Below are 26,309 nucleotides of genomic sequence, written 5' to 3'. Positions count from 1 at the left end.
AACAATAACGAGGCTATATACAAGGGGTTAGCGGTACCAAGTCAATGTGTAGGTAGGGGTAAAAGTGACTATGCATAGATAATAAACAGCAAGTAGCAGCAGTGTAGTAGTCTATAGGTCCTGGATGGCAGGAAGATTGGCCCCAGTGGTGTACTGGGCAGTACGCACTACCCTCTGTAGCGCCTAACGGTCAGATCCCGAGCAGTTACCATACCAGGCGGTGATGCAACCGTTAAGATGCTCTCAATGGTGCAGCTGTATAACTTTTTGAGGATCTAGGGACCCATGCCAAATCTTTTCAGTCACCTGAGAGGGAAAAGGTGTTGTCGTGACCTCTGACTTGGTGTGTTTTGACCATGTTAGTTTGTTGGTGATGTGGACACCAAGGAACTTGAAACTCTCAACCCACTACAGCCCCTTCAACGTGAATTGGGGCGTGATCGGCCCTCCTTTTCCTGTAGTCCAGGATCAGCTCCTTTGTCTTGCTCACAGGGAGAGGTTGTTGTCCTGGCACCACATTGCCAGGTATCTGACCTCCACCCTATAGGCTGTCTCATCGTTGTCGGGATCAGGCCTACCACTGTTGTGTCTTCAGCAAACTTGGTTTTGGAGTCATGCTTGGCCACACGGTCGTAGGTGAACAGGGAGTACAGGAGGGGACTAAGCACGCACCCCTGTGGGGTCCCTGTGTTGAGGATCAGCGTGGCAGATGTTATTGCCTACCCTTACAACCTTGGGGGCCGCACGTCAGAAAGTCCAGGATCCAGGTGCAGAGGGAGGTGTTTAGTACCAGGGTCCTTAGCTTAGTGATGAGCTTTGTGGGCACTATGGTGTTGAACACTGAGCTGTAGTCAATGAACAGCATTCTGTTCCTTTTGTCCATTTGGTAAAGGGCAGTTTGGAGTGCGATGTGGATCTGTTGGGGCGGTATGCGAATATAGAGTGGGTCTAAGGTTTCCAGGGATGATGGTGTTGGAGTCGTGCTAGCCTTTCAAAGCACTTCATGGCTACCGACGTCAGTGCTTAGGATGATAGTCATTTGCTTTCTTGGGCACACAGACTATTGGTGGTCTGCTTGAAACATGTAGGTATGACATACTCGGTCAGGGAGAGGTTGAAAATGTCAGTGAAGACACTTGCCAGTTGGTCAGCGCATGATCTGTGTATAGGTCCTGGTAATCAGTCTGTTTGCCTATGGGCTTATACAGCTCGTTGAGTGCCGTCTTAGTGCCAGCATCGGTTTGTGGTGGTAAATAGACGGCTACGAAAAATAGAAACTCTTGGTAGATAGTGTGGTAGAGTCTAGTCCAAAAATGTTTTGCGTTCACACGCACGCAACAACAACCTCATCTGGCCTCAGCCTGCCATCCCAAACCACCATTACATGCATGAGATCATTCTTTAAAAATGCACTACACTCCCAGCTCATTCAGATCAAGTCAACCACGCAATTACAGCCCTTAATTAGTATCAGCAAAAGCAAAAAAATATCGATACACTTTGTAATGCGTTGTTAACTTTTCATAATTGAGCCAACAAGGTTGAAGGCCAAACTTTTAGCTGGCTAACTTAACTCACAATTTTCACAGCATTCAAGCTGCAATAAAACATTTAAAAAAGAGAACATCAGTGATGAGTTCAACTGATTTTTTTCAGAAAATATTAGTTTGTTTGCTAGGGGAGTATAATCGATAAGTCAAAGTTAGTTTTAGACTAATACATTTGAGTTTTCTTGGCAACACACCCAGTCAATCAAGGGTTTTACTTTGTTTTTAAAATGGTCTACATTGTAGAATAACAGTGTAGACAAAAAATCAAAACTATGAAATAACACATATGGAATCATGTAGTAACCAAAGGAAGTGTTAAACAATTTTAGATTCAAATAGCCACCCTTTGTCTTGACAGCTGTGCACACACTTGGAATTCTCTCAACCAGCTTCAACTGGAATGATTTTCCAACAGTCTTGAAGGAGTTCCCACAAACTACCTTTCAAAAGTTTGGGGTCACTTAGAAATGTCCTTGTTTTTGAAAGAAAAGCATTTTTTTTGTCCATTTAAAATAACATACAATTTATCAGAACGACAGTGTAGACATTGTTAACCTCTAGTAACTACCCATCCCGCATGGGGGAGCGTAATCATCGACTGACACTAATTAGCATAACGCAACGGACATAAATATTCCTATTCATGAAAATCACAAGTGAAATATATTGAGACACAGCTTAGCCTTTTGTTAATCACCCTGTCACCTCAGATTTTCAAAATATGCTTTACAGCCAAAGCTAGACAAGCATTTGTGTAAATGTATCGATAGCCTAGCATAGCATTTTGTCCAGCTAGCAGCAGGTAACTTGGTCACGGAAATCAGAAAAGCAATCAAATTAAATAGTATACCTTTGATGAGCTATGGATGTTTTCACTCACGAGACTCCCAGTTAGATAGCCAATGTTCCTTTTTTCAAAAAAAAATTGTAGGCGAAATAGCTCAGTTTGTTCTTCACGTTTGGCTGAGAAATCACCCGGAAATTGCAGTCACGAAAACACCCCAAAAATATTCCAAATTAGCTCCATAATAATCGACAGAAACATGGCAAACGTTGTTTATAATCAGTCCTCAAGGTGTTTTTCAAATATCTATTCGATAATATATCCACCGGGACAATTGGTTTTTCCGTAGGACCTCTGTATTTTACGCGAGAATCACTCTGGGAGCATTCTTCAACATAAATGCGTAAAACTACGTCACAATGCTGTAGACACCTTGGGGAATACAGAGAAAGAGTAATCTGGTAGCCCATTCACTGCTCAATAGGGACGCATTGGAACGCAGCGCTTTCAAAACATGAAGCACTTCCGGATTGGATTTTTCTCAGGCTTTCGCCTGCAATATCAGTTCTGTTATACTCACAGACAATATTTTTACAGTTTTGGAAACTGTAGAGTGTTTTCTATCCTAATCTGTCAATTATATGCATATTCTAGCATCTTGTCCTGACAAAATATCCCGTTTACTAAAATGAAAATACTGCCCCCTAGTCACAAAAGGTTAATGTTGTAAATTACTATTGTAGCCGCAAACTGGCTCTAACCAGAATAGAAAGAGGAGTGCACAATTGAGCAAGAGGACAAGTACATTAGAGTGTCTAGTTTGAGAAACAGGCGCCTCTCACAAGTCCTGAACTGGCAGCTTCATTAAATAGTACCTGCACAACACCAGTCTCAATCTCTTTTTTTGTTGTTGAATTTTACCCCTTTTGCCCACCACAGGAGTTGCTGGTGCGCGATGAGACAAGGACATCCCTAACCCGGACGACGCTAGGCCAATTGTGCGTCGCCCCACGGACCTCCCGGTCGCGGCCGGTTACGACAGAGCCTGGCGCGAACCCAGGGACTCTGATGGCACAGCTGGCGCTGCAGTACAGCGCCCTTAACCACTGCACCACCCGGGAGGCCACCAGTCTCAATATCAACAGACTCCAGGATGCTGGCCTTCTAGGCAGAGTTCCTCTGTCCAGTGTCTGGAGTTCTTTTGCCCATCTTAATTTTTTATTTCTATTGGTCAGTCAAGATATGGCTTTTTCTTTGCAGATCTGGCAAAAGAACACAGACACTGGACAGAGGAACTCCGCCGTTGTAAGAGATTTCTCGCATGGAACAGCCTTCATTTCTCAGAACAACAATAGACTGACAAGTTTCAGAAGAAAAGGTCGATTTCTGGCAATTTTGAGCCTGTAATCGAACCCATAAATGATGATGCTCCAGATACTCAACTAGTCTAAAGACAGTTTTATTGCTTCTTTAATCAGAACAGTTTTCAACTGTGCTAACATAATTGCAAAAGGTTTTTCTAATGATCAATGTCTTTTAAAATGATAAAATTCTCACAGGAATGACAGTTGCTGATAATGTGCCCCTGTGGACCTACGTATATATATTCCATTAAATATTCCACTAAACATCAGCTGTTTCCAGCTACAATAGTAATTTACAACATTAACAATGTCTACACTGCGGTCCAACTCATCCCAAACCGTCTCAATTGGGTTGAGGTCGGGTGATTGTGGAGGCCAGGTCATCTGATGCAGCACTCCATCACTCTCCTTCTTGGTCAGCCTGGAGGTGTGTTGGGTCATTGTCTTGTTGAAAAGCCAATTATAGTCCCACTAAGCACAAACATTTTCATCTGGATCTTCGCAACTAGCTAACCGCAATCCCGGGTGACCACTCCTGGCTAGCGTTTCCATCCCGGAGCAAGCACAAAAAATATATATATATAATACAACAAAAAAAAGTTGGCTTGGCTAATCATGCTGTCATTCCAAAATTCTGCCTTCTCCCCAGATCCTGATTGAATAGCTATTCCACTTTTCATTTTCCCTTCCACATCAGACAAAGTAATGAATTTTCACAAGTAATTTTCAATAACGCAATTTTCATTAAAAATATTATTAGGCCTCCTCTGAATGCATTGAAGGTCCTGACGGTATTCCACTGTGTGCTATAACAATTTGAAACATTTATAGGAGCAATGTTTTGAGCTTATTGCGCAGCATGTCAAACCATACAGGTAAGAATATTATGTTTGCTGCCATACATTTTCTTACTGGTGACCTCAGCAGGAATCGAACCCACTACACTGACGTTACAAGTGCCAAGCTCTACCAACTGATCATACAGGACCACATCCATTCAGCAGTACACTCCCTATGTTCAACACTCTCCATCTCTATCATCTATCCCGCTATCTTCAAATCTTCACTCCATTAAAGTACCAATGATTTCTATTCATCCATCCCTGTGCCCTCCCCTCCATCCATCCATCCATCCATCCCGCTCTCTCACCTTGTCTGTTTCTTGGGACCACTATCTCCTCCTCCCCCTGTGCCTCCCAATGAGGCCTCCTTGCCCTTTTCTCCCTTTGGCTGCTTCTTCCCCCCTCCTCCTCCTCCTCCTCCTGCCTGTTTCTCAGACTTGTTCTCTCGGTCCTTGCGGTTCTTGTCCTCTCTGCTCGAGGCTCCAGTGGCAGCCACAGGTTTGTAGTCCTCTCCGGTGAGGGCCTTGTACTGAGTCTTCAGGGCCAGCAGCTGCTTCACGGCACAGTCCACCTGGTCCTGGTGGCATTTTATATTGCGTTATGAGGTCTGCCTGTGGCATTTCATCAATCTACTAGCAATTAGGGTTATCCATAAATCACAATATAAAGACTTAAATCTGATTAATAATGGTTGTTATTATTTATAGTTAGCTATACTAGGTACCTGCACCAAAACTCCAGTATTCCTCATCTGAATAGCTTCTCGCCAACACGTTTTCAGCAATTTTGGTCAAAGGTTTGCAAAGTGAAACGAAATCCCACTTACCTTAGGAGCCTTCTCTGATTTCAGCTTCCTCACTAGCTCCCCCTTTTGGACAACCTGGGTGAAGAGTGCCTGAGGGGAGGAACCAGACTGGTCCTGGGGGGCAGGGCTAGCCTGAACAGGGGCAGGGCTGACAGCTGGGGCCACGCCTGGTTTGTAGTCCTGGCCAGTCGCCTGCTTGTACTCCACTTTGAGTGACAGCAGCTGCTTGACAGCGGTGTCCAACTGGTCCTGAGGGGAAGGGGACAAAGATAAAAGGGTTCATGTCACTTTCTTTTAAACTACCAAAAATGAATTAATAAAGCTGTTCATATTATAAAATAAAGAATTTTGCCAATAGAAATGTTGCAATAGAACAGGCATGATGTCTATTCAATATTTTATGAAGCATTTTATCCCACGCGTGCCTAATGTATGTCAACCTATCATCCCCTCCTGTTGGTCTCACCTTGGGTGCCTTCTCGGTCTTTAGCTTCCTCACCAGGTCACCCTGCTGAGTCACGCGCTCATAGATGCCTGAGCCAGAAGTGGCTGTGGGAGCTGGGTTACTCTGGACTGGGGCATGAGCAGGGGCTTGGGCAGCTCCTGGCTTGTAGTCGTGACCTGTCACCTGTTTGTACTCTGCCTTCAAGGCTAAGAGCTCCTTCAAGGCAGCATCAACCTGGTCCTTTGTGGAGCGATTGATCAAATACAGAGGTTAGGGAGAAAATGTATAGAGCAGTTATGAACAGTTGGAGCAAATACAGAGATAATACAAAAATAACAGGCTCCCGAGTAGTGCAGCAGTCGAAGGCACAGCATCTCAGTGCTAGAGGCGTCACTACAAACCCTGGTTTGATCCCGGGCTGTATCACAACCGGCCGCAATCGGGGGTCCTATAGGGCGGCGCACAATTGACTCAGCGTCGTCCCAGTTAGGGGAGAGTTTGGCCGGGGTAGGCAGTCATTGTAAAATAAGAATGTGTTCTTAACTGACGTGCCCAGTTAAATAAAGGTTCAATACAAAAATATGAGTGACGAGTCTATTACAACCTCATAATAATATCCAATACCTGCGGGGTTAAAGTAAAGCGATAGTGAACACTTCACCTTACCTTGGGTGCTTTCTCAGATTTAAGCTTCCTAACAGTGTCTCCCTGTTTGGTCACACTTTCATATAGGCCTGAGGGAGAGGAGGATGAGGCAGTGGGGGCATTCTTGGCTGGGGCAGCATCAGGAGGGATCATCCCTGGATGGTACTCTTGTCCTGTGATCTGTTTGAACTCAGCTTTGAAAGCCAGCAGCTGTTTGACTGCAGCATCAACCTGGTCCTGGAGAGAACACGAGAGAGAGAGAGAGTATAAAAGAATAAATGTATCATATATTTTCGGCAGGAAAACCTCAAAACAAAGAAACACATTTGCAATGTTCTACATGGAGGAACTACAATTGTGGCAGCTATTTCACCTCAGGATTCTAAATCTAATGTAATCAATTAAAAACAAGCCAACAGTAAACATGTCGTCCCCCACAAATTATGCAGCCGGCCTGGACAATTATTTAAACTGAAATTGCGTGGATCAATGAGAGAGAAAAATGTGTTTTTCCTCTCGTTGGAAATCAAAACTTGATAGCTCACAATAGGGTTGGGCGATTTTTGGCCAATCGTGACAAAGTACCCATAAAATAAATGTGATACATCGTTATCCCCCCCATTGTTTTTAACATTGTGCGCGCGCGCCCTCCCCCCCTCCCTAAAAAGGACCGCTAGCAACAGGAGGGACGAGAGGAATCATGACAAAATATATATTTTGGAGCCAGATCTTTTTTTAGTTGCTCTGTTGGGAGATGTGGCGATAAGGAGGTGTGCGTTATGTGAAGTTATAAATCGATACACGAGTAACATAGAATCGGACTACACCGGCTCTGACGCTAATCGAGGCAAACATTGAACCATGCATTAGACGAGATGCATTAGACGGTTCCGGACAACTGTGTGGTCTCACTCTCCGTAGCCGATGTAAGTAAGACCTTTAAACAGGTTACCATTCACAAGCCCGCAGGGCCATATGGATTACCAGGATGCGTACTCAGCGCATGTGCTGACCAGCTAGCAAGGGTCTTCACTGGCATTGTAAACTGCTCCCTGGCCCAGTCTGTAATACCTACATGTTTCAAGCAAAGCTGCTATATTACATGTCTTACTGAAACGTGGTTGGATGATGATGCTATGCAAGTAGTACTCAGTGGATTTTCCATGCAACGGCAGGAAAGGACAGCAGAGGCAGGAAAGAACTGAAGCGGCAGTCGAAAGGAGGTGGAGTGTATTTTCATAAATAACAACTGACATGCTGCTTTCAGTGTGAAGGAGATCTCAAGCTTGTGCTCACCTGATATAGAATACCCCATTGTAAACTCTCATTTGTAATTATCACCGCTGTCTACATCCCTCCACAAGCCAACACCACCCTGGCACTCAAAGAAATTTGAATGGGGCCATAAAGAAACAAGAAACGGCTCACCCAGAAGCAGTGTTTCTGGTGGGCAGAGACGAACACGGGGAGACTGTAAATTGTCCTACCTTACTTCCTTCAACACGTATCCTACGCCACTAGGGCCACTAACACTCTAGACCCGTCCCTTTTCCTCCCTTCGGCACCTCTGACCATACCGCCATTCTTTTGCTTCTGGGTTGCAAACAAAAGCTCAAACAAGAAGTTCCAGTGATGCAATCAATAAGGAAGTGGTCAGATGAAGCAAGACTGTTTGTTCGTACAGACTGGGATATGTTTCGGGATTCAACCAATAGCATAGAGGAGTTCCCACAACAGTCACGGTCTTCATCAGTAAGTGCATATACAATATTGTCTCCAAAGTGACTATAAGAAGGTATACAAACCATGAATTATAGGCATAAAGAATAGAGCTACTGCTTACAAAGAACAGGACATGGACGAATACAAGAAAGCCTGCCACGACTATAGGAGGAAGGCGGAATCCTATTACACCGGCTCAGACGCTCGTCATATGTGGCAGGGCTTGCTGACCATAACGGATAACAAAGGGAAACAGTCAAGCAGAACTCCTAAATGAGCTAAATGCCTTTTATGCCTTGCTCGAAAGCATATTTCTTCCCCAGATGACAGTGTGATCTCACTCTCCGTGGCTGATGTGAGCAAAACATTTAAGCCGGTTTGCAATCACAAGGCCCAGCCGGGCCAGACTGAATACCAGGGTGCGTTCTCAAAGCATGCACAGAACCGCTGTCGTCACAGATATTTGCAATCTCCCCTTGTACTAGTGTGTCATCACAACATGTTTCAAGCTGACCATCATTGTCCCCGTTCCCAAGAGCTCAACAGTAACCTGCCAAAATGAATATCGATTGTAGGACTCACATCTGTAATTATGAAGTGATTTGAAAGGCTGTTCATGACACACCATCATCCCAGACCCAATGCAAGAAGGAAAATAACTGAGAATGCTGTTCATAGACTACAGCTCAGCGTTCAACACCAGTCCGTCCCCTCCAAGCTCATCACAAAGCTAGGGACCCTGGGCTGAACAGCTCCCTCTGCAACTGGATCCTGGACTTCCTGATGGGCCGGCACCACGTGGTGAGGTTAGGCACCAACACCGTCACACTGATCCTCAACACTGGGGCCCCTCAGGGTGTGTGCTTAGTCCCCTCCTGTGTTCACCCAAGACTGCTTGGCCACGCACGACTCCAACACCATCATCAAGTTCTGACAACAGGACGGTTGTAGGCCTGATCACCAGTGGTGAGGAGTCAGCCTACAGGGAGGTCAGAGCCTTAGCAGTGTGGTGCCAGGGCAACAACCTCTCCCTCAAGGTCAGTTAGTGCACGGAGCTGATCGTGGACTACAGGAAAAGAGGGGAGCGCACGCCCCCATCCAAATTGATGGGGCTGTTGTGGAGCGAGTCGAGAGCTTAAAAGTTCCTTGTCGTCCACATCACTGAAGGCTCTAACATGGTCCACACAGTCGTGCACAGGGCACAGCAGTGCCTCTTCCCCCTCTGGATGCTGAAAAGATTTGGCATGGGCCCTTGGATCCTCAAAAAGTTGTACAGCTGCACCAGAGCATCTTGACTGGCTGCATCATGAGTTGGTACGGCAAATAAATCGCCATTAACCGCAAAGTGCTACAGAGGTTGGTGCGTACAGTCCAGTACATCACTGAGGCTGAGCTCCCTGCCTTCCAGGATCTCTATATCAGGCGGTGACAGAGGAAGGCCTGAGAAATTGCCAAAGACTGCAGCCTCCCTAACCATAGACTGTTCACTCTGCTACCCTCCAACAAACGGTACCAGAGCATCGCCTCTCGGACCAACAGGATCCGAGAGAGTTTCTACCCCCAAGCCATAAATAAAACTGCTAAATAGTCTTTTTATACCTTATCCTAAGTTGAGGGTTTTTCATTTAGTTTGTCTTTTATAACCCCTTACGAGTGGCTTTGCCACCCTTGTTTTGGTTGTCCATGTGATTGTGAGCAAGATATAGAATTTGTCTTGTGGGAACGTAACAATACAAAGTGTTATGTTTGGGGCAAATCCAATACAACACATTACCGAGTACCACCTCTCCATATTACCAAGTATAATGGTGTTTCATTCAAAGACGAACGAAGCTAAGTACAGAGAGATCCTTGATGAAAACCTGCTCAGGAGTGCTAAGGACCTCAGACTGGGGCAAAGGTTTTACCTTCCAACAGGACAACGATCCTAAGCACACAACCAAAACAACGGAGGAGTGGCTTCGGGACAAGTCTCTGAATGTCCTTGAGCGGCTCAGCCAGAGCCAGGACTTAAACCCGATCGAACAACTCTGGAGAGACCTGAAAATAGCTGAGTAGCGACGCTCCGCATCCAATCAGTGTAATTCAGAACATTCTGGATCTATGGCAAGAAGCATCATTCACTAAAGTTTTGTCCTAATCAGGCCAGTGGGTGTCTAAGATATCACATGTAACTAACGTACATACTAACAGACAGACAAATTCCAAAAATGTACAGTAGCTACAAATCTGGATTTTTTTTTTACCACAAAGATACAATAGCATTTTATGTCAGTTTTTTAGGGGTGTTACTGCACCAAATGATAAACAACAGAAATATAGACTCAAACCTTGGGAGCCTTCTCGGATTTAAGCTTCCTCACTAACTCCCCCTGCTGGGTGACGCAAGAAAAGGGGCAGGAGGCGGAGTCAGAAGAAGGGGATGCTGCCTTCTGAGGGGCAGAGCTAGTGGGCAGGCCCATGCCTGGTTTGTAGTCCTGGCCAGTCAGATGCTTGAACTGGGCCTTGAGTGAGAGCAGCTCCTTCACCGCTTTGTCCACCTCTTCCTTAGGGGCCTTGGTGGTTTTCAAATCGCGCACCTTCTCGCCTTGAGCCATAATGCAGGAGAAAACGGTGCTGGCGTCGCTAGTGGTAGGGGGGGCTGGGGCAGAGACCGGGGAGGTTTTGCACTTGGCTGTGGAGGCAGGCTAAGAGGAGAGGAGACAAGGAGTTAGAATACAGGCTCAAGTGGTTTTTTGTGTCTTATTTCTTGCTTGTTTCACAATAAAAAATATTTTGCATCTTCAAAGTGGTAGGCATGTTGTGTAAATCAACTGATACAAACCCCCAAAAATAAATTTTAATTCCCGGTTGTAAAATAGGAAAAATGCCAGGGGGGTGAATTCTTTTGCAAGCCACTGTACAATAATCAAATCTACATTAATATATAAGAATACAGGGTGCATCTGAAAAATGTGAAGTGATTCCAGCTCTATTTGACTAACAACTGCCTCTCCTATCTGCATTAATCAGAAAGATCATGACAGTTGATAGAAAATTGTCTGGTGAGCATCAGCCATCCTATATCTTTGGACCAGTGCAGATGAAGGGGAGGAGAAAACTAGATGAAAGCACTTTAGATTATTGAGATGAGCCTGTAGTTAGTTCCTCTCTCCTTCCCTAATGTGTAACTAGTATACGGGTAGGTAACAATACTCACTGTGGTGGCGGCCTGGCTCTTGCTCTTGGAGCCAGCGGTGGGCATCTCCTTGGTGTGGCCGTCGGGGATGTACAGCAGCACACAAGGACTCTCCTTACAGCTATAGGGACTGGGCCAAAACACCAGGGTAACATTACTCATGCTGGCACACTGGAACAATGTAGTCGGGCTTAATTTCACAGAGTCACTGTGATAACTATTTTGAAAAGGAGCATCCAACCACACCTGGGTTCAAATCTTATTTTGAATAATAATTTTCTTGATTGACCTGGACTAGAATTTGAGCCAGTAGCAGGCTGTTAGGGGCTAAAATTAAACAGTGGTTCTTAATTTCATGAGAACAAGACTTACGCTGAGATAGCTTGTTTTCAAGTGATCGGAAAATGTCAGCTGGTCAATGTTAATCCCTAGTGAAAATTGGCACCAAGTCACCTGTCTGGATACTTGATTTCAACACGTTTTGTCCAATATCTCAAGACATGGCTTTCATATTGTTATATTTTCAGGGCTGATGGAGATAAGAGTTGAGTCAAATAAAAGCAAAATGTATGAAAATAAATTGCAATATTATGCAAATGTTCAATCAATGAGGCAGTACGGTATACATAATTACAATAATTTAAAACCAATAATTTAAGGTAGAGTAGTCATAACATTAAATCCATTATGTTATGGGTTGAGGGCCCTGTCGGAGTGGTGCCAGGAAAATAACCTATCCCTCAACGTCAACAAAATGAAGGCGCTGATCGTGCACTTCAGGAAACAGCAGAGGGAACACACCCTTATCCACAACAACGGGACCGCAGTGGGGAAGGTGAAAAACTTGAAGTTCCTCTGCGTACACATCACTGACAATCTTAAATGATCCACCCACACTGACAGTGTTGTGAAGGCGGAACAGAGCCTCTTCAACCTCAGGAGGCTGAGGCCGTGGCCCCTAAGACCCTCACAAACTTTTACAGATGCACAATTGAGAGCATCCTGTCGGCTGTATCACCACCCGATGTCACTCGAAGGCCAAAAAGATCATCAAGGATATCAACCACCTGAGCCACGGCCTGTTCACCCGTCCACCATCCAGAAGGTCAGGTCAGTACTGGTGCATAAAAGCTGGGACTGAAAGACTGAAAAACAGCTTTTATCTCAAGGCCTTCAGACTGTTAACTTCTTGGTGACAGGGGGCAGTATTTTCATGTCCAGATGAAATGCATGCCCGAATTCAACTGCCTGCTACTCATCGCCAGAAGATAAGATATGCATATTATTAGTAGATTTAGATAGAAAAAACACTCAAGTGTCTAAAACTATTTGAATCATGTCGGTGAGTATAACAGAACTTATTTAGCAGGCGAAACCCCGAGGACAAACCATTCAGATTTTTTTGAGGTCACTCTCTTTTCAATGGGTTTTCATTGGGAATCCAGATTTATAAGGGACCTTATTGCAGTTCCTGACTGGATGTCAACAGTCTTTAGAAATTGGTTGAGGTTATTCCTTTGTGTAATGAAGAAGTACGGCCATCTTGAACGAGGGTCACTTGAAGTGTACTGTTAGATAGAGGCGCGTGACCAGAAAGCATGCTTCGGTTTGTTTTCTTCCTGTATTGGACATAGATCATCCAGTCTTCAATTTTATCGATTATTTATGTTAAAAAATACCGAAAGTTGTATAACAAAAGTAGTTTACAGGTAACCTTTGAGATATTTTGTAGTCACGTTGAGCAAGTTGGAACCGGTGTTTTTCTGGATCAAACGTGCCAAATAAATGGACATTTTGGATATATATCGACAGAATTAATAGAACAAAAGGACCATTTGTGATGTTTATGGGACATATTAGAGTGCCAACAAAAGAAGCTCGTCAAAGGTAAGGCATGAATATATTTTTTATTTCTGCGTTTTGAGTCGCGCCTGCAGGGTTGAAATATGATTTCTCTTTGTTTACGGAGGTGCTATCCTCAGATAATAGCATCGTTTGCTATTGCCGAAAAGCCTTTTTGAAATCTGACATGTTGGCTGGATTCACAACAAGTGTAGCTTTAATTTGCTATCTTGTATGTGTGATTTAATGAAAGTTTCATTTTTATAGTAATTTATTTGAATTTGGCGCTCTGCATTTTCCCTGGCTTTTGTCCAGGTGGGACGCTAGCATGCCACATATTCCAGAGAGGTTAAATAGCAATCACTTGCCAGCTACCACAGTTACTAAACGCTGCACATTAGAGGCTGCTGCCCTACATTCATAAACATGGAATGACTGCTCACTTTAATAATGTATACATACTGCTTTACTCATTTCATATGTATATACTGTATTCTAGTCAACTTTATAAATTGCAATGCCCGTACTGTGAGACACCTAAGATAGCGCTACAGGGAGGCAGGACAGACAGCTGATTGTCCTCACAGTGGCAGACCACGTGTAACAACACCTGCACAGGATAAGTACAGCCGAACATCACACCTGCAGGACAGGTACAGGATGGCAACAATAACTGCCCGAGTTACACCAGGAACGCACAATCCCTCCATCAATGCTCAGACTGTCCGCAATAGGCTGAGAGAGGCTGGATTGAGGGCTTGTAGACCTGTTGTAAGGCAGGTCTTCACCAAACATCACTGGAAAACGCCATCGGATCGGCGGGTGAGGGTTAGGGCCATTCCCCCCAGAAATGTCAGGGAACTTGCAGATGCCTTGGTGGAAGAGTGGGGTAACATCTCACAGCAAGAACTGGCAAATCTGGTGTAGTCCATGATGAGGAGATGCACTGCAGTACTTAATGCAGCTGGTGGCCACACCAGATACTGACTTACTTTAGATTTTACCCCCCTTTTGTTCATTGACACATTATTCAATTCCTGTTAGTTACATGTCTTGTTCAGTTTTTGTCTCAGTTGTTGAATCTTATACTCATAAAAATATCTACAAAAGTTAAGTTGGCTGAAAATAACCGCAGTTACAGTGAGGGGACGTTTCCTTTTTTTGCCAAGTTTAGCTTAAATCGCCATCAGGAAGTTGACAGTAAATTTTTGTCAGGGCATTAAGACCAGAAAAATTAAGCCCTCCCCACACACCAATGGGGGAGTTTCTCTCTCTCACAAATCAAATATCAGTATCTCGGTGCATTATTAATATGGTACTCAGTGCAGCAAGGGTGACTTATATGGTCATAAGTGTACAGTAACAGTGCGAACATGAGCAGTAGCAGCATTGGTAAAAGCTTTATATATACACTTTTTCGCTTACTACATGATTCCATATGTGTTTTATCACAGCTGATGTCTTCACTATTATTCTACAATGTATAAAATAGTAAAAAGAAAAAAAGTCCAAACTTGACTGGTACTCTGTGTGTGTGTGTGTGTGTGTGTGTGTGTGTGTGTGTGTGTGTGTGTGTGTGTGTGTGTGTGTGTGTGTGTGTGTGTGTGTGTGTGTGTGTGTGTGTGTACACACACAGTTGACAGTTACACACACACAGTACCAGTTCATGAGGTAGTCACCTGGAATGGATTTCAATTAACAGGTGTGCCTTGTTAAAAGTTCATTTGTGGAATTTATTTCCTTCTTAAAGCATTTGAGCCAATCAGTTGTGTTGTGACAAGGTAGGGGTGGTATACAGAAGATAGCCCTATTTGTTAAAAGACCAAGTCTATATTATGGCAAAAAACAGCTCAAATAAGCAAAGATAAACGACAATCCATCATTACTTTAAGAAATGAAGGTCAGTCAATCTGGGAAATGTCAAGAACTTTGAAAGTTTCTTCAAGTGCACTCGCAAAAAACATCAAGTGCTATGATGGAACAGGCTCTCATGAGGACCGCCACAGGAAAGGAAGACCCAGAGTTACCTCTGCTGCAGAGGATAAGTTCATTGGAGTTACCAGCCTCAGATTGCAGCCCAAATAAATGCTTCACAGAGTTCAAGTAACAGACACATCTCAACATCAACTGTTCAGAGAAGACTGTGTGAATTTGGCCTTCATGGTCAAATTGCTGCAAATAACCCACTACTAAAGGACACCAATAAGAAAGTAGAGAATTGCTTGGGCCAAGAAACAAGAGCATTCGACATTAGACCGGTGAAAATCGGTCCTTTGGTCTGATGAGTCCAAATTTAAGATGTTTGGTTCCAACCGCTGTGACTTTGTGAGAGGCAGAGTAGGTTAACGGATGATATCTGCATTTGTGGTTCCCACCGTGAAGCATGGAAGAGGTGGTGTGATGGTACTGTGCTGGTGACACGGTCAGTGATTTATCTACAATTCAAGGCACACTTAACCAGCATGACTGCCACAGCATTCTGCAGTGATACACCCTCCCGTATGGTTTGCGCTTGCTGAGACTAACCATTGTTTTTCAAAAAGGACAATGACCCCAAACACACCTCCAGGCTCTGAAGGGGTCTTTGACCAAGAAGGATAGTGATGGAGTGCTGCATCAGATGACCTGGCCTCCACAATCACTCGACCTCAACCCAATTGAGATGGTTTGGGATGAGTTGGACCGCAGAGTGAAAGAATAGCAGCCAACAAGTGCTCAGCATATTTATTTGATTTATTTAACCCTAATTTTACCAGGTAAATTGACTGAGAACACATTCTCAATTACAGCAACGACCTGAGGAATAGTAGTAGTATGTAATAGTAGTATGTGGGAACTCCTTCAGGACTGTTGAAAAAAAAAACATTCTTCATTAAGCTCATTGAGAGAATGCCAAGTGTGTGCAAAGCTGCCATGAAGGCAAAGGGTGGCTACTTTGAAGAACCCAAAATATATTTTGATTTGTGTAACTATTCTTCGGTTACTACAGGATTCCATATGTGTTATTTCGTAGTTTTGATGTCTTCACTATTATTCTACAATGTATAAAATCCCTTGAGCAGGTATGCCCAAACTGTTGACTGGTTCTGTACTGATATACAGGAAAATAAAGAAAATACAAAAAAATAAAGTGTACAGTGCCATATTCTTAAGCAATGAAGAATGTTTACACTATGGAGCAAGGGGACACCCTTGGACACGTACCAGGGGTGATAGAGTACATATAATTGGGATTAAATCATCTTGAACAAAAAGCAGGTTAACTATTTACCTATTATTAACAGTTAGGCTATATATCACAGTTAGGCTGTGTTGGTACTGAACAACATAACTCAGAAGGATACTTAAGTCTAATAACATAGATTACTTCTAAGGTAGGCCTACACCTGAGTTGTGTTACATTGTAATGTTATATTTGCTGTTGATGAGAGGATAAACTACACCATTTCCATCAAATAGTTAGCCTAGGCTGAGACTAGATTGAGCTGCTTGCCTGCCACCTGCACAGCAAGATAGATGGGACACATTTTCAATTCACTGCTATTTCTGTTTTTATCGATTGTAGGTCTGTAGCTACTGAATTCTGGTAGTTTACACTTGAACAAATTAAACCATCAATCACAACATTTGCCGCTGGCACAATAGTGTTACCTCAGCAAACAGCGGCAAACAAAAACTCACTTGCACAGCTAACTAGCATTTCATCTTGAAAACGGGTGGTGACATGTGAATTTGGAGCCTAATTTCTCCTTACTTTTATTGGTCACACAATTTATGGCACTTCATATAAGTAAGGATAGTTTTAGGGGTATTCAGATACAAGACAAAGAGATCAAATTTTCACAATTGGCTGGCGACACCAGAATTTGTTTTTTGAAAGATCATAATGAAGTCAAGAAAGCTATTGAGTGTATGAATGCCTTCACACATGTATCAGGTTTATCTCTGAATATTAGGAAATGTAAATTATTTGCGTTGAAAAGATGCGACTGAAACTCAGTATGTAATATCCCTGTAAAAGATGTGATCACATATCTTGGTATTACAGTTAGCAAAGATCAGAAAGGGTCAACTTAAATTTCTCTCCGATTGTAGAGAAATTTGGAATGAGATTTAACTCCTGGTTATTAAGAGATCTTTCTTTATCTGGACGTGTACTTTTGTCAAAATCTGAAGGTCTGTCCAGATGAGTTTATACCTCCCTTGCCTCTGTCAGTAACTAAAATGTTTGATACTAAATAATTTAACTTCATGTGGAGGAATAAACCTCATTATTTTAGAAAAGCGGTAATATGTAGCACCCAAGTTGAGGGAGGGTTGAATGCTCTGGATTTTAAAACCTCTAATATAATATTTAAGATTAAATGGATACAAAACTATTTAAGAAATAAGGATTGCATCTGGAATATCATCCCTAATTTAATATTCCAACAAATTGGTGGTCTAGAATTCTTACTTAAATGCAACTTTGATATGGCTAAAATCCCTATTAAGCTTGCAAACTTTCATAAACAAGTACTTCTAACTTGAACCGCATGTACAAACACAATTCTTCCCCTCATAGGTAATACAATCTGGAATAATAAAGACATAAAATACAAAAACAAGTCTGTTTTTCCAGAACTGGTTTGACAACAACATTATTTGGGTTAAACAATTATTGAATAATGATGGACAACTATATTATCCAGAATGTATTAGAACACACAATGTTACATTCACTCCAGAGGAGTATCAAATTGTTGTTAGAGCTGTCCCTAAAGGTGCTATTCTTCTTTTAGGAGAATATAACAGTACTCCAAGCGCAACTGTTGAGGATTTTGTAGCCTCAATACAACTAGAAGGAATTGACATTTTAAACTGTAAATGTAATAACATGTATATAAGGAAATGATGTCAATATGTTACCATTCCCTCTGCTTAAATGTACTGGAATGCAGCCCTAGGACAAGTGAACTGGAACAAAGTTTCGTTACATTTTGCATATCTAATAAGGTGAAAGAAGTATCATACAAACTCATTTATAGACCCTGGAAAGACCTTAATTACACACAGATTTAAAATAGCTATTGATAACAAATGTGTATTTTGTGATTGTAACCCAGAGACTCTTGACCATTTATTTTGCGACTGCGATTATGTCAGAAGATTTGTGTGAGTTAGAAGATTTTATTTTAAAAGACTCTGATATGTTTTATTTTGAACCAAAAGGACACCGATTTAACTTTCATTGTTAACTTGTTCATCTTTCATGGAAGAATCTCCATAAAATGAGGTGGGCAGAGAACAAACCCCTCTTCACATTATTTAAGATAGAATTTAAATATTATTTTGAAATGATCAGTAAACGTAAAAATAAAAAAGCAATACGCACCATAAAAGTATTTAACAAATTGAAATTGAATCGTGATATGTAATACCCCTGTCTGTTAGATTGATGTACTGTTATTTGTATATTTTGTTTTTTTTTGTATTTGTTGTTCATAATTAAAAAAATATATATATATATTTTTTTAAAATCATTAACGTGAATTTGGAACAATCCCTGACAAGCCACACACCAAAATGCAGCTACGAAGCTCTACTTTGTAACCTCCTATGTTTTTCTATGTCTCTGAAAACATCTGTTGGACAGAAGCGAAGGAAAAACGTTTTACCCTCAGGACTTCCCCATACTTGTTGGCAATACAATGTCACATCGATCTTACTCTGGGGAGGAATACTAATCTCGAATATGAAGACACCGATTTCACGTTTCCTAAAAAAGGCTGTCCCCCAGAATTGAATGTTCTTAGCACGTCACCTGCTTTACATTTGGGCTCATATTGTGTAAATATCATAACATACAGTATTGGGATATATATATATATATCTTCCCCTTTTCCTCCCCAATTTCTTGATATCTAATTGGTAGTTAGTCTTGTCCCATTGCTACAACTCCTGTACGGACTCGGGAGAGGTGCAGGTCGAGAACTGTGTGTCCTCTGAAACACAACTCAACCAAGCTGCAATGCTTCCTGAAACACTGCTCGCTTAACCCGTAAGCCAGCCGCACCAATGTGTTGGAGGGAACACCGCCCAAATGGCAACGGTGTCAGCGAGCATGACATTTAGATATATATGGACAGAATTAATCGAACAAAAGGACCATTTGTGATGTTTATGGGACATATTGGAGAAAAGAAGCTCGTCAAAGGTAATGCATGTTTTATATTTTATTTCTGTGTTTTGTGTAGCGCCTGCAGGGTTGAAATATGCTATCCCCTTTGTTTTCTGCTGGTGCCATCATCAGATAACAGCTTCTTCTGCTTTTGCCGAAAAGTCTTTTTAAAATCTGAGATGTTGGCTGGATTCACGAGGAGTGTAGCTTTAATTGAGTATCTTACATGTGTGATTTAATGAAAGTTTGATTTTATATAATTTTTTATTTTTTAATTTGCCACGCTGCATTTTCACTGTTTTTTGCCCAAGTGAGACGCAACTGTCCCGCCTATCTGTAAGAAGTTCACAACTTCCACATTCATGTTCTCAAATTATTTATGTATTTTGAGATCACATTATTGACATGTAGTGAAAATTGATTTTATCACAGCTGTTCATTTTTTTTTTTTTTATGTATTTCTCTCCTAGTGTCCAATGTTTGTCGAATCACCTAACACCCTACCAATAGAACAATCCCCAAACTTCAAACCCTGCCATTCTGAGAGTCCAGGCAGCGTAAAGCAAATGCTCAAAGTATTTGAAATAGTATTTGAACCCAGGTCTGCGTCCAACCATCCTTCGATCCATTAAACTCACCATTCACCCACGCATCCCTCCCAAAACTGGTAAAAATTCATGAAGACCTTGCAGAGGACAAACCTGATTGGCTCGTAGGGCTGGTCACAGATGTAGAAGCCCCGCCTTTGCAGCTGGATGATGTCACCCTTCTTCAGGTCCTTCAGACATGGGTCTCCCAGCATCTTCTCCTCCAGCTGAGAAAAAGCAAGGATGGGAGAGGGAAACCCTGTTCAGTCTTCAGGAAGGATTACAAGTGATTCTTCATACTGGTCAATGATATCTGCTCTAATCATAATAATGATCTTTACTAACTACTTAAGCCCTTCTTGTAACAGTTTAGCACACATCACATGCACACACTCCCTCATACATACCGCATAGATAACCAACCCCCCCTCCCACATACACAACCACAGGCTTGACCCATCCACATTCACTCACACACCCACCTTGCTCTGTTTGTTGATGTATTCCTTGAAGTCGTCCTCCTTGCCCATGACGGGCTTGGTGATGAGGTGCTGGTAGTTGACACAGACTGTGGGCAGCAGGGGGGCGTGGGGGGTCTCGGCCAGCCATGTGATCTTGGTGGTCTTCTTGAAGTCCTTGTTTTCTAGGTTCAGTTTGCCCTCCAGGGAGGTGACCTTACCTCTGGGATCTCTGGATCACACAGCGATAGAGATGAGGGGATAATAGTTAAGGAATTGAGATATTTATTTTCTTCCTTCTACATTTGGTAAAATTTCACTTAAGCCTGTTTAATGCGATACATCAGTTACACACACTCACACACACAGAGAGCGAGAAGACAGAGACAGAGAAACAGAGACGAGTTACATAGTGTATCTATGCCAGTGATCCTAGTTGTGATCCCAGCATCTAGAGAGCCACAGTACAACTTATCTAGATTAGTTCAATATGGTGTTTCACTGCTGCACTGATAATGTAGCTTTCTGGGACTGGGTGAACACTTGCCAAGGCAAGCCCTCTTGATTAACTTCCTGTAAAAAGTTCCACGTCCAAAAATCTATTCAACTCACTTGTGGATCTTGGTGATGATGATGTTGCCCCAGTTGATGAAGGTGACCGTCTCTCCCTCGGTGAAGGTTTCTGCGTCCGCCCCCTCCACCAGCACCCTGGGTCCGTACCACACAGCTTTCATACCCACCTCTATGTTCTGGGAGGGTTCAGAAATACGTTTGCCAGGTTTAGTTGCTGATGTTATGTTGGATTGACTATATTTGGTTGGTTTGGCAGTTTATTTGGGTATATTGGTAAGGCAAGGGGTTTTCAAACTTTTCTTGCCCAGGGACCCCCGCCCAGGCAAATTGGCAACCCCCATCATATATAAGTTAGCAGAAATATATGTCTTATTATCAGTTAAATGATGGCAAGTATAAGTAAACAACATTTTAAAATTAATACATTTGGAAGATAATTTCATTATTTTGATTCCACAGTTCATTGGAAGAGGATGTCTAAATTCTAACAGTATTAGCTGGAAAAGGTATCTTGGTGGCATAAAGGACATTACGCCGTTTTAAAGGTAATTTCCTACAATTCTATGCATTTTGCCATGGCTAATGCTGTGTTCCTCTGCTCAAACATAACAAATCACTAGGCATGTGCACTGAATGCACAGTTTCTGGAATTTGCAATTATTACATTTACAATTATCTGACTGTCTAATTGATTGTAAGTTATAAAATATGTTATAATATACACACACCACATGACCAAAAGTATGTGGACACCTGCTCCTCAATCATCTCATTCCAAAATCATGGGCATTAATATGGAGTTGGTCCCCCTTTGCTGCTATAACAGCCTCCACTCGCTTTCATTGATGCAGGGACTTTCAACCACAAGAGCATTAGTGATGTTGGGCAATGATGTTGGGTGATTAGGACAGGCTCGCAGTCTACGTTGACTCTGTGTCAGGACTCTGTGCAGGCTGTAAGTTTTTCCACACCGATCTTGATAAACCATTCCTGTATGGACCTCGCTTTGTGCACAGGGACATTGTCATGCTGAAACAGGAAAGGGCCTTCCCCAAACTGTTGCCACAAACTCCCGAGTGGCGTAGCATCTCAGTGCAAGAGGAGTCACTACAGACCCTGGTTCGATCCTGGGCTGCATCACCACCGGCCGTGATCGGGAGTCCCATAGGGCTAGGCCGGTGTAGGCCGTCATTATAAAATAATCTGTTCTTAACCTTTTTGGGATAGGGAGAAGCATTTTAACTTTTGGATGAATAGCATGCCCGGAGTGAACTGCCTCCTACTCTGTCCCAGATGCTGATATGTGCATATTATTATTAGATTTGGAACGAAACACTTAAGTTTCTAAACCTGTTTGGATGATGTCTTTGAGTATAACAGAACTCATATGGCAGGCAAAAATCTGAGAAAAATCCAACCAGGAAGTGGGATATCTGAGGTTTGTAGTTTTTCAAAGCTTGGCCTACCGAATACAGTGTCTATGGAGTCAAGTTGCAAACTTAACTTTTAAAAAACAATCAGTCAATCATAATCACTAGTTACACATGGTTGATGATATTACTAGTTTATCTAGCGTGTCCTGTGTTGCATATAATCGATGCGGTGTTCATTCGCAAAAAAGGACTGTCGTTGCTCCAATGTGTACGTAACCGTAACCTAGCTCCTACCTGGTTCGAGCCCAGGTAGGAGCGAGGAGAGGGACGGAAGCTATACTGTTACACTGGCAATACTGTCGTTCTCAACTAACATCAAGGCGGTGGCCCGTTCCTGTAGGTTCATGCTCTACAACATCCGCAGAGTACGACCCTGCCTCACACAGGAAGCGGCGCAGGTCCTAATCCAGGCACTTGTCATCTCCCGTCTGGATTACTGCAACTCGCTGTTGGCTGGGCTCCCTGCCTGTGCCATTAAACCCCTACAACTCATCCAGAACGCCGCAGCCCGTCTAGTGTTCAACCTTCCCAAGTTCTCTCACGTCACCCCGCTCCTCCGCTCTCTCCACTGGCTTCCAGTTGAAGCTCGCATCCGCTACAAGACCATGGTGCTTGCCTACGGAGCTGTGAGGGGAACGGCACCTCAGTACCTCCAGGCTCTGATCAGGCCCTACACCCAAATAAGGGCACTGCGTTCATCCACCTCTGGCCTGCTCGCCTCCCTACCACTGAGGAAGTACAGTTCCCGCTCAGCTCAGTCAAAACTGTTCGCTGCTCTGGCTCCCCAATGGTGGAACAAACTCCCTCACGACGCCAGGACAGCGGAGTCAATCACCACCTTCCGGAGACACCTGAAACCCCACCTCTTTAAGGAATACCTAGGATAGGATAAAGTAATCCTTCTCACCCCCCTTAAAATATTTAGATGCACTATTGTAAAGTGGTTGTTCCACTGGATGTCATAAGGTGAATGCACCAATTTGTAAGTCGCTCTGGATAAGAGCGTCTGCTAAATGACTTAAATGTAATGTAAATGTAATACTAAAGTGCCTATAAGAACATCCAATAGTCAAAGGTATATGAAATACAAATCGTATAGTGAGAAATAGTCCTATAATTCCTATAATTAACTACAACCTAAAACTTCTTACCTGGGAATATTGAAGACTCATGTTAAAAGGAACCACCAGCTTTCATATGTACTCATGTTCTGAGCAAGGATCTTAAAAGTTAGCTTTCTTACATGGCACATATTGCACTTTTACTTTCTTCTCCAACACTTTGTTTTTGCATTATTTAAACCAAATTGAACATGTTTCATTATTTATTTGAGCCTACATGGATTTTATTGATGTATTATATTAGTTTTAAAAAAGTGTTCATTCAGTATTGTTGTAATTGTAATTATTACAAATACATTTTAAAAAATTGTCCAATTAAATCAGTATCGGCTTTATGGTCCTCCAAAAATCGTTATCGGTGTTGAAAAATCAGAATCGGTCGACCTCTACTATGCGCTTCAGCACCCTGAGCTGTTGTTGCTCCTAGTTGATGCCACTTCACAATAACAGCACTTGCAGTTGATCAAGGCAGCTCTAGCAGGGCAGAAAGTTTTACAGACTACGTGCTTCAGCACTCTGTGGTCCTGTTCTGTGAACTTGTGTGGCCCACCACTTCGCAGCTGAGCTGTTGTTGTTCCTAGATGTTTCCACTTCACAATAACCACCCTTAGTTGACCAGGGCAGAAATTGAATGACCTGACTTGGAAAGGTGGCATCCTATGACGGTGCCAATTTCATACACCTGTCAACAACGAGTGCTGGAGCGCGTAGCACATAAAAATCTTCTGTCCGTCCTCGGTTGCAACACTCACTACTGAATTCCAAACTGCCTCTGGAAACAATAACCGTTAGTCGGGAGCTTCATGAAATGGGTTTCCATGGCCGAGCAGCCGCACACAGCCGCAGCCGAGTGTTATTAATGTCACCTCCCCTGTCTGATATCTTAACGTTCCCTATGCCACAAAATCTGTAAAAATAGGTAGAAATGGCATGCTTTAGGTCATTAAAATGTACTGCGACTGGATAATCCCTGTCGTTTATCCTGATTGAACTTTTATGTTCACTGATTCTCTGTTTGAGAGAACGAGGTTTTACCTACATAGCACAGCCCACATGTACATTTAATCATGTAGATAACATGGGTGGTGGAGTGCATAATAATTTCATATATTCGGATCCATTTTCCTGTATTTGGGTGGCAGAAATATTCACACTTCATCATATGCACTGTGTGCTTCCTCTGCATTATTTGCTACCATTTGGAGGGCGTATTTTATTTTGTGGCTGGCAGTTGTCATGAACCAATTTACACGTAAATTGTGACCTGTCCTCTAGACAATAAGTGGTGGATTCTTAAATTCAGCTGGCAGAGCTGGGTCCAATGATAAAATAAGCCAGTGTTTCTTGACAGCATCTCCCACTTTTCACGAGTTCAAAGTATAAGTGGTGGTGAACATTACAGAGTGTTCTTTAGCTCTCGTGGGACTTTTTTTTGTAGCAATTCATCTCGTGTTTTCCCTAATGCCAAATTAAGAGCTTCATCCACACATTGTGGAGAGTAGCCACTCAGAAACCTATTGGCATCTCCGCTGCTTTTTCTAGACAATCCTCTGTGGAATGGCATATACGGCGGAGCCTGAAAAACTGTCTTGGAAGTCCTCTTTTTAATGGCTCAGGATGGAACCTGTCCCCCTGTAATAGTATTAGTATTTCTGTCCATTTCTTTTCTATACAGAGTTGTAAACAGGGTTCCATATGATTTCTCAGTTCACATAGGAGGTAATTAACCCGTCTAGTGTCACATTCAATAGTGAGTTTGAGATTGGGGTCAATGTCATTGAGTAATGCCATAAAGTCTGACAGCTCTTCTCCCGTTACTCCCCATTTACAAAAAATGTTAATATATCCACACCACTTCAGGGCTTTATTTAAAAATGGATTTTAATTTTCATTGTTAAAACATTCTTTAAAAAGGCCCAAAGTTTAGCATAACTCTGAGCGAATGTGGAATAGTCATATGTCAAAAATATTCAGCTCGCTCAAGAATAAAGTTTGTTGGTGGGAATTCATTAGTATCTCGGTCTCTCAAATAGTGAGCTAGGGCTGCCAGCCCCCCCATATGGGGAATGCTGGTATATAGACTCAACATCTAATGTGACTAAAATACAGTCTTCTGTTGAACCTGTTATTGGTGAAATCTTGTTTATGAAGTTTATAGTCTTTCACATATGACGGCAATGCTTGCACATGAGATTTAATAAAAGAGTCTATGAAGTTTGACAATGGTTCTAGCATTGAGCCTATTCCTGCAACCACTGGTCTGTCGTCTGGATAATTGCCTTGTGTCTTAGGTTTGTGTCATTTCGGCAAAATGTACAGGCATATGGACTTATGGCACATTTGCAGCAAAGGTATTCATATGCAGGTTTTGAGATAAGGTTGTTTAATATATGCGCTAATCTGGAGCCCTGTCCTTTTGGAACACCTGTGTGGGATCAAAACTCAGTTTTCTATAGAAACGTTCATTAATGAATTGTGTCTGAATTTCATCTTTGGATTTTTCGTAGTCTAAAATGACCACAGCACCCCCTTTTGTCTGCTGCAGGTTTGGCAATGAACTAATGAAAGATTCATCTTCGGTTAAGTGCCAGTTCTGCTGTCCTAGTGAGGTCCTTCTGAATGTGGTTTGTTTTTCTCATATATACTGACATGGCTTTTTGTCCCACTAACCTAATGGGTATTAATCGAGGAGTTGTTAACTATAGGACAGAATTAGCTGTCCTAGAGGCCCTTAGATAAGACTGAGACTTGCGCTTCTGAGAACTTTCTTGGAGAGGTTAATAACCGAGTCCTGCTGTCG

The 26,309-nt window shown here is 42.6% G+C and overlaps 1 protein-coding gene across 1 annotated transcript in view; it reads right to left on the bottom strand.

Moving 5' to 3' along the window:
- Positions 1-26,309, bottom strand: part of LOC124016958 (bifunctional glutamate/proline--tRNA ligase-like) — an 87,231-nt gene that overhangs the window by 14,803 nt on the left and 46,119 nt on the right. Inside the window, exons 14-22 of the mRNA XM_046332293.1 lie at positions 20,995-21,131; positions 20,407-20,614; positions 20,039-20,151; positions 11,357-11,465; positions 10,488-10,844; positions 6,457-6,672; positions 5,812-6,030; positions 5,367-5,594; positions 4,849-5,117 (exon numbers count right to left, since the gene is read on the bottom strand). Of these exons, the coding sequence (XP_046188249.1) occupies positions 4,849-5,117; positions 5,367-5,594; positions 5,812-6,030; positions 6,457-6,672; positions 10,488-10,844; positions 11,357-11,465; positions 20,039-20,151; positions 20,407-20,614; positions 20,995-21,131 (1,856 nt within the window). The remainder of the gene's footprint in view (positions 1-4,848; positions 5,118-5,366; positions 5,595-5,811; positions 6,031-6,456; positions 6,673-10,487; positions 10,845-11,356; positions 11,466-20,038; positions 20,152-20,406; positions 20,615-20,994; positions 21,132-26,309) is intronic.

Source organism: Oncorhynchus gorbuscha, unplaced genomic scaffold, assembly GCF_021184085.1.
Source record: "Oncorhynchus gorbuscha isolate QuinsamMale2020 ecotype Even-year unplaced genomic scaffold, OgorEven_v1.0 Un_scaffold_13:::fragment_4:::debris, whole genome shotgun sequence".
Taxonomy (NCBI): domain Eukaryota; kingdom Metazoa; phylum Chordata; class Actinopteri; order Salmoniformes; family Salmonidae; genus Oncorhynchus; species Oncorhynchus gorbuscha.
Note: the sequence above shows the minus strand (reverse complement) of the source record. Positions and strands in the feature narration are given on the sequence as shown.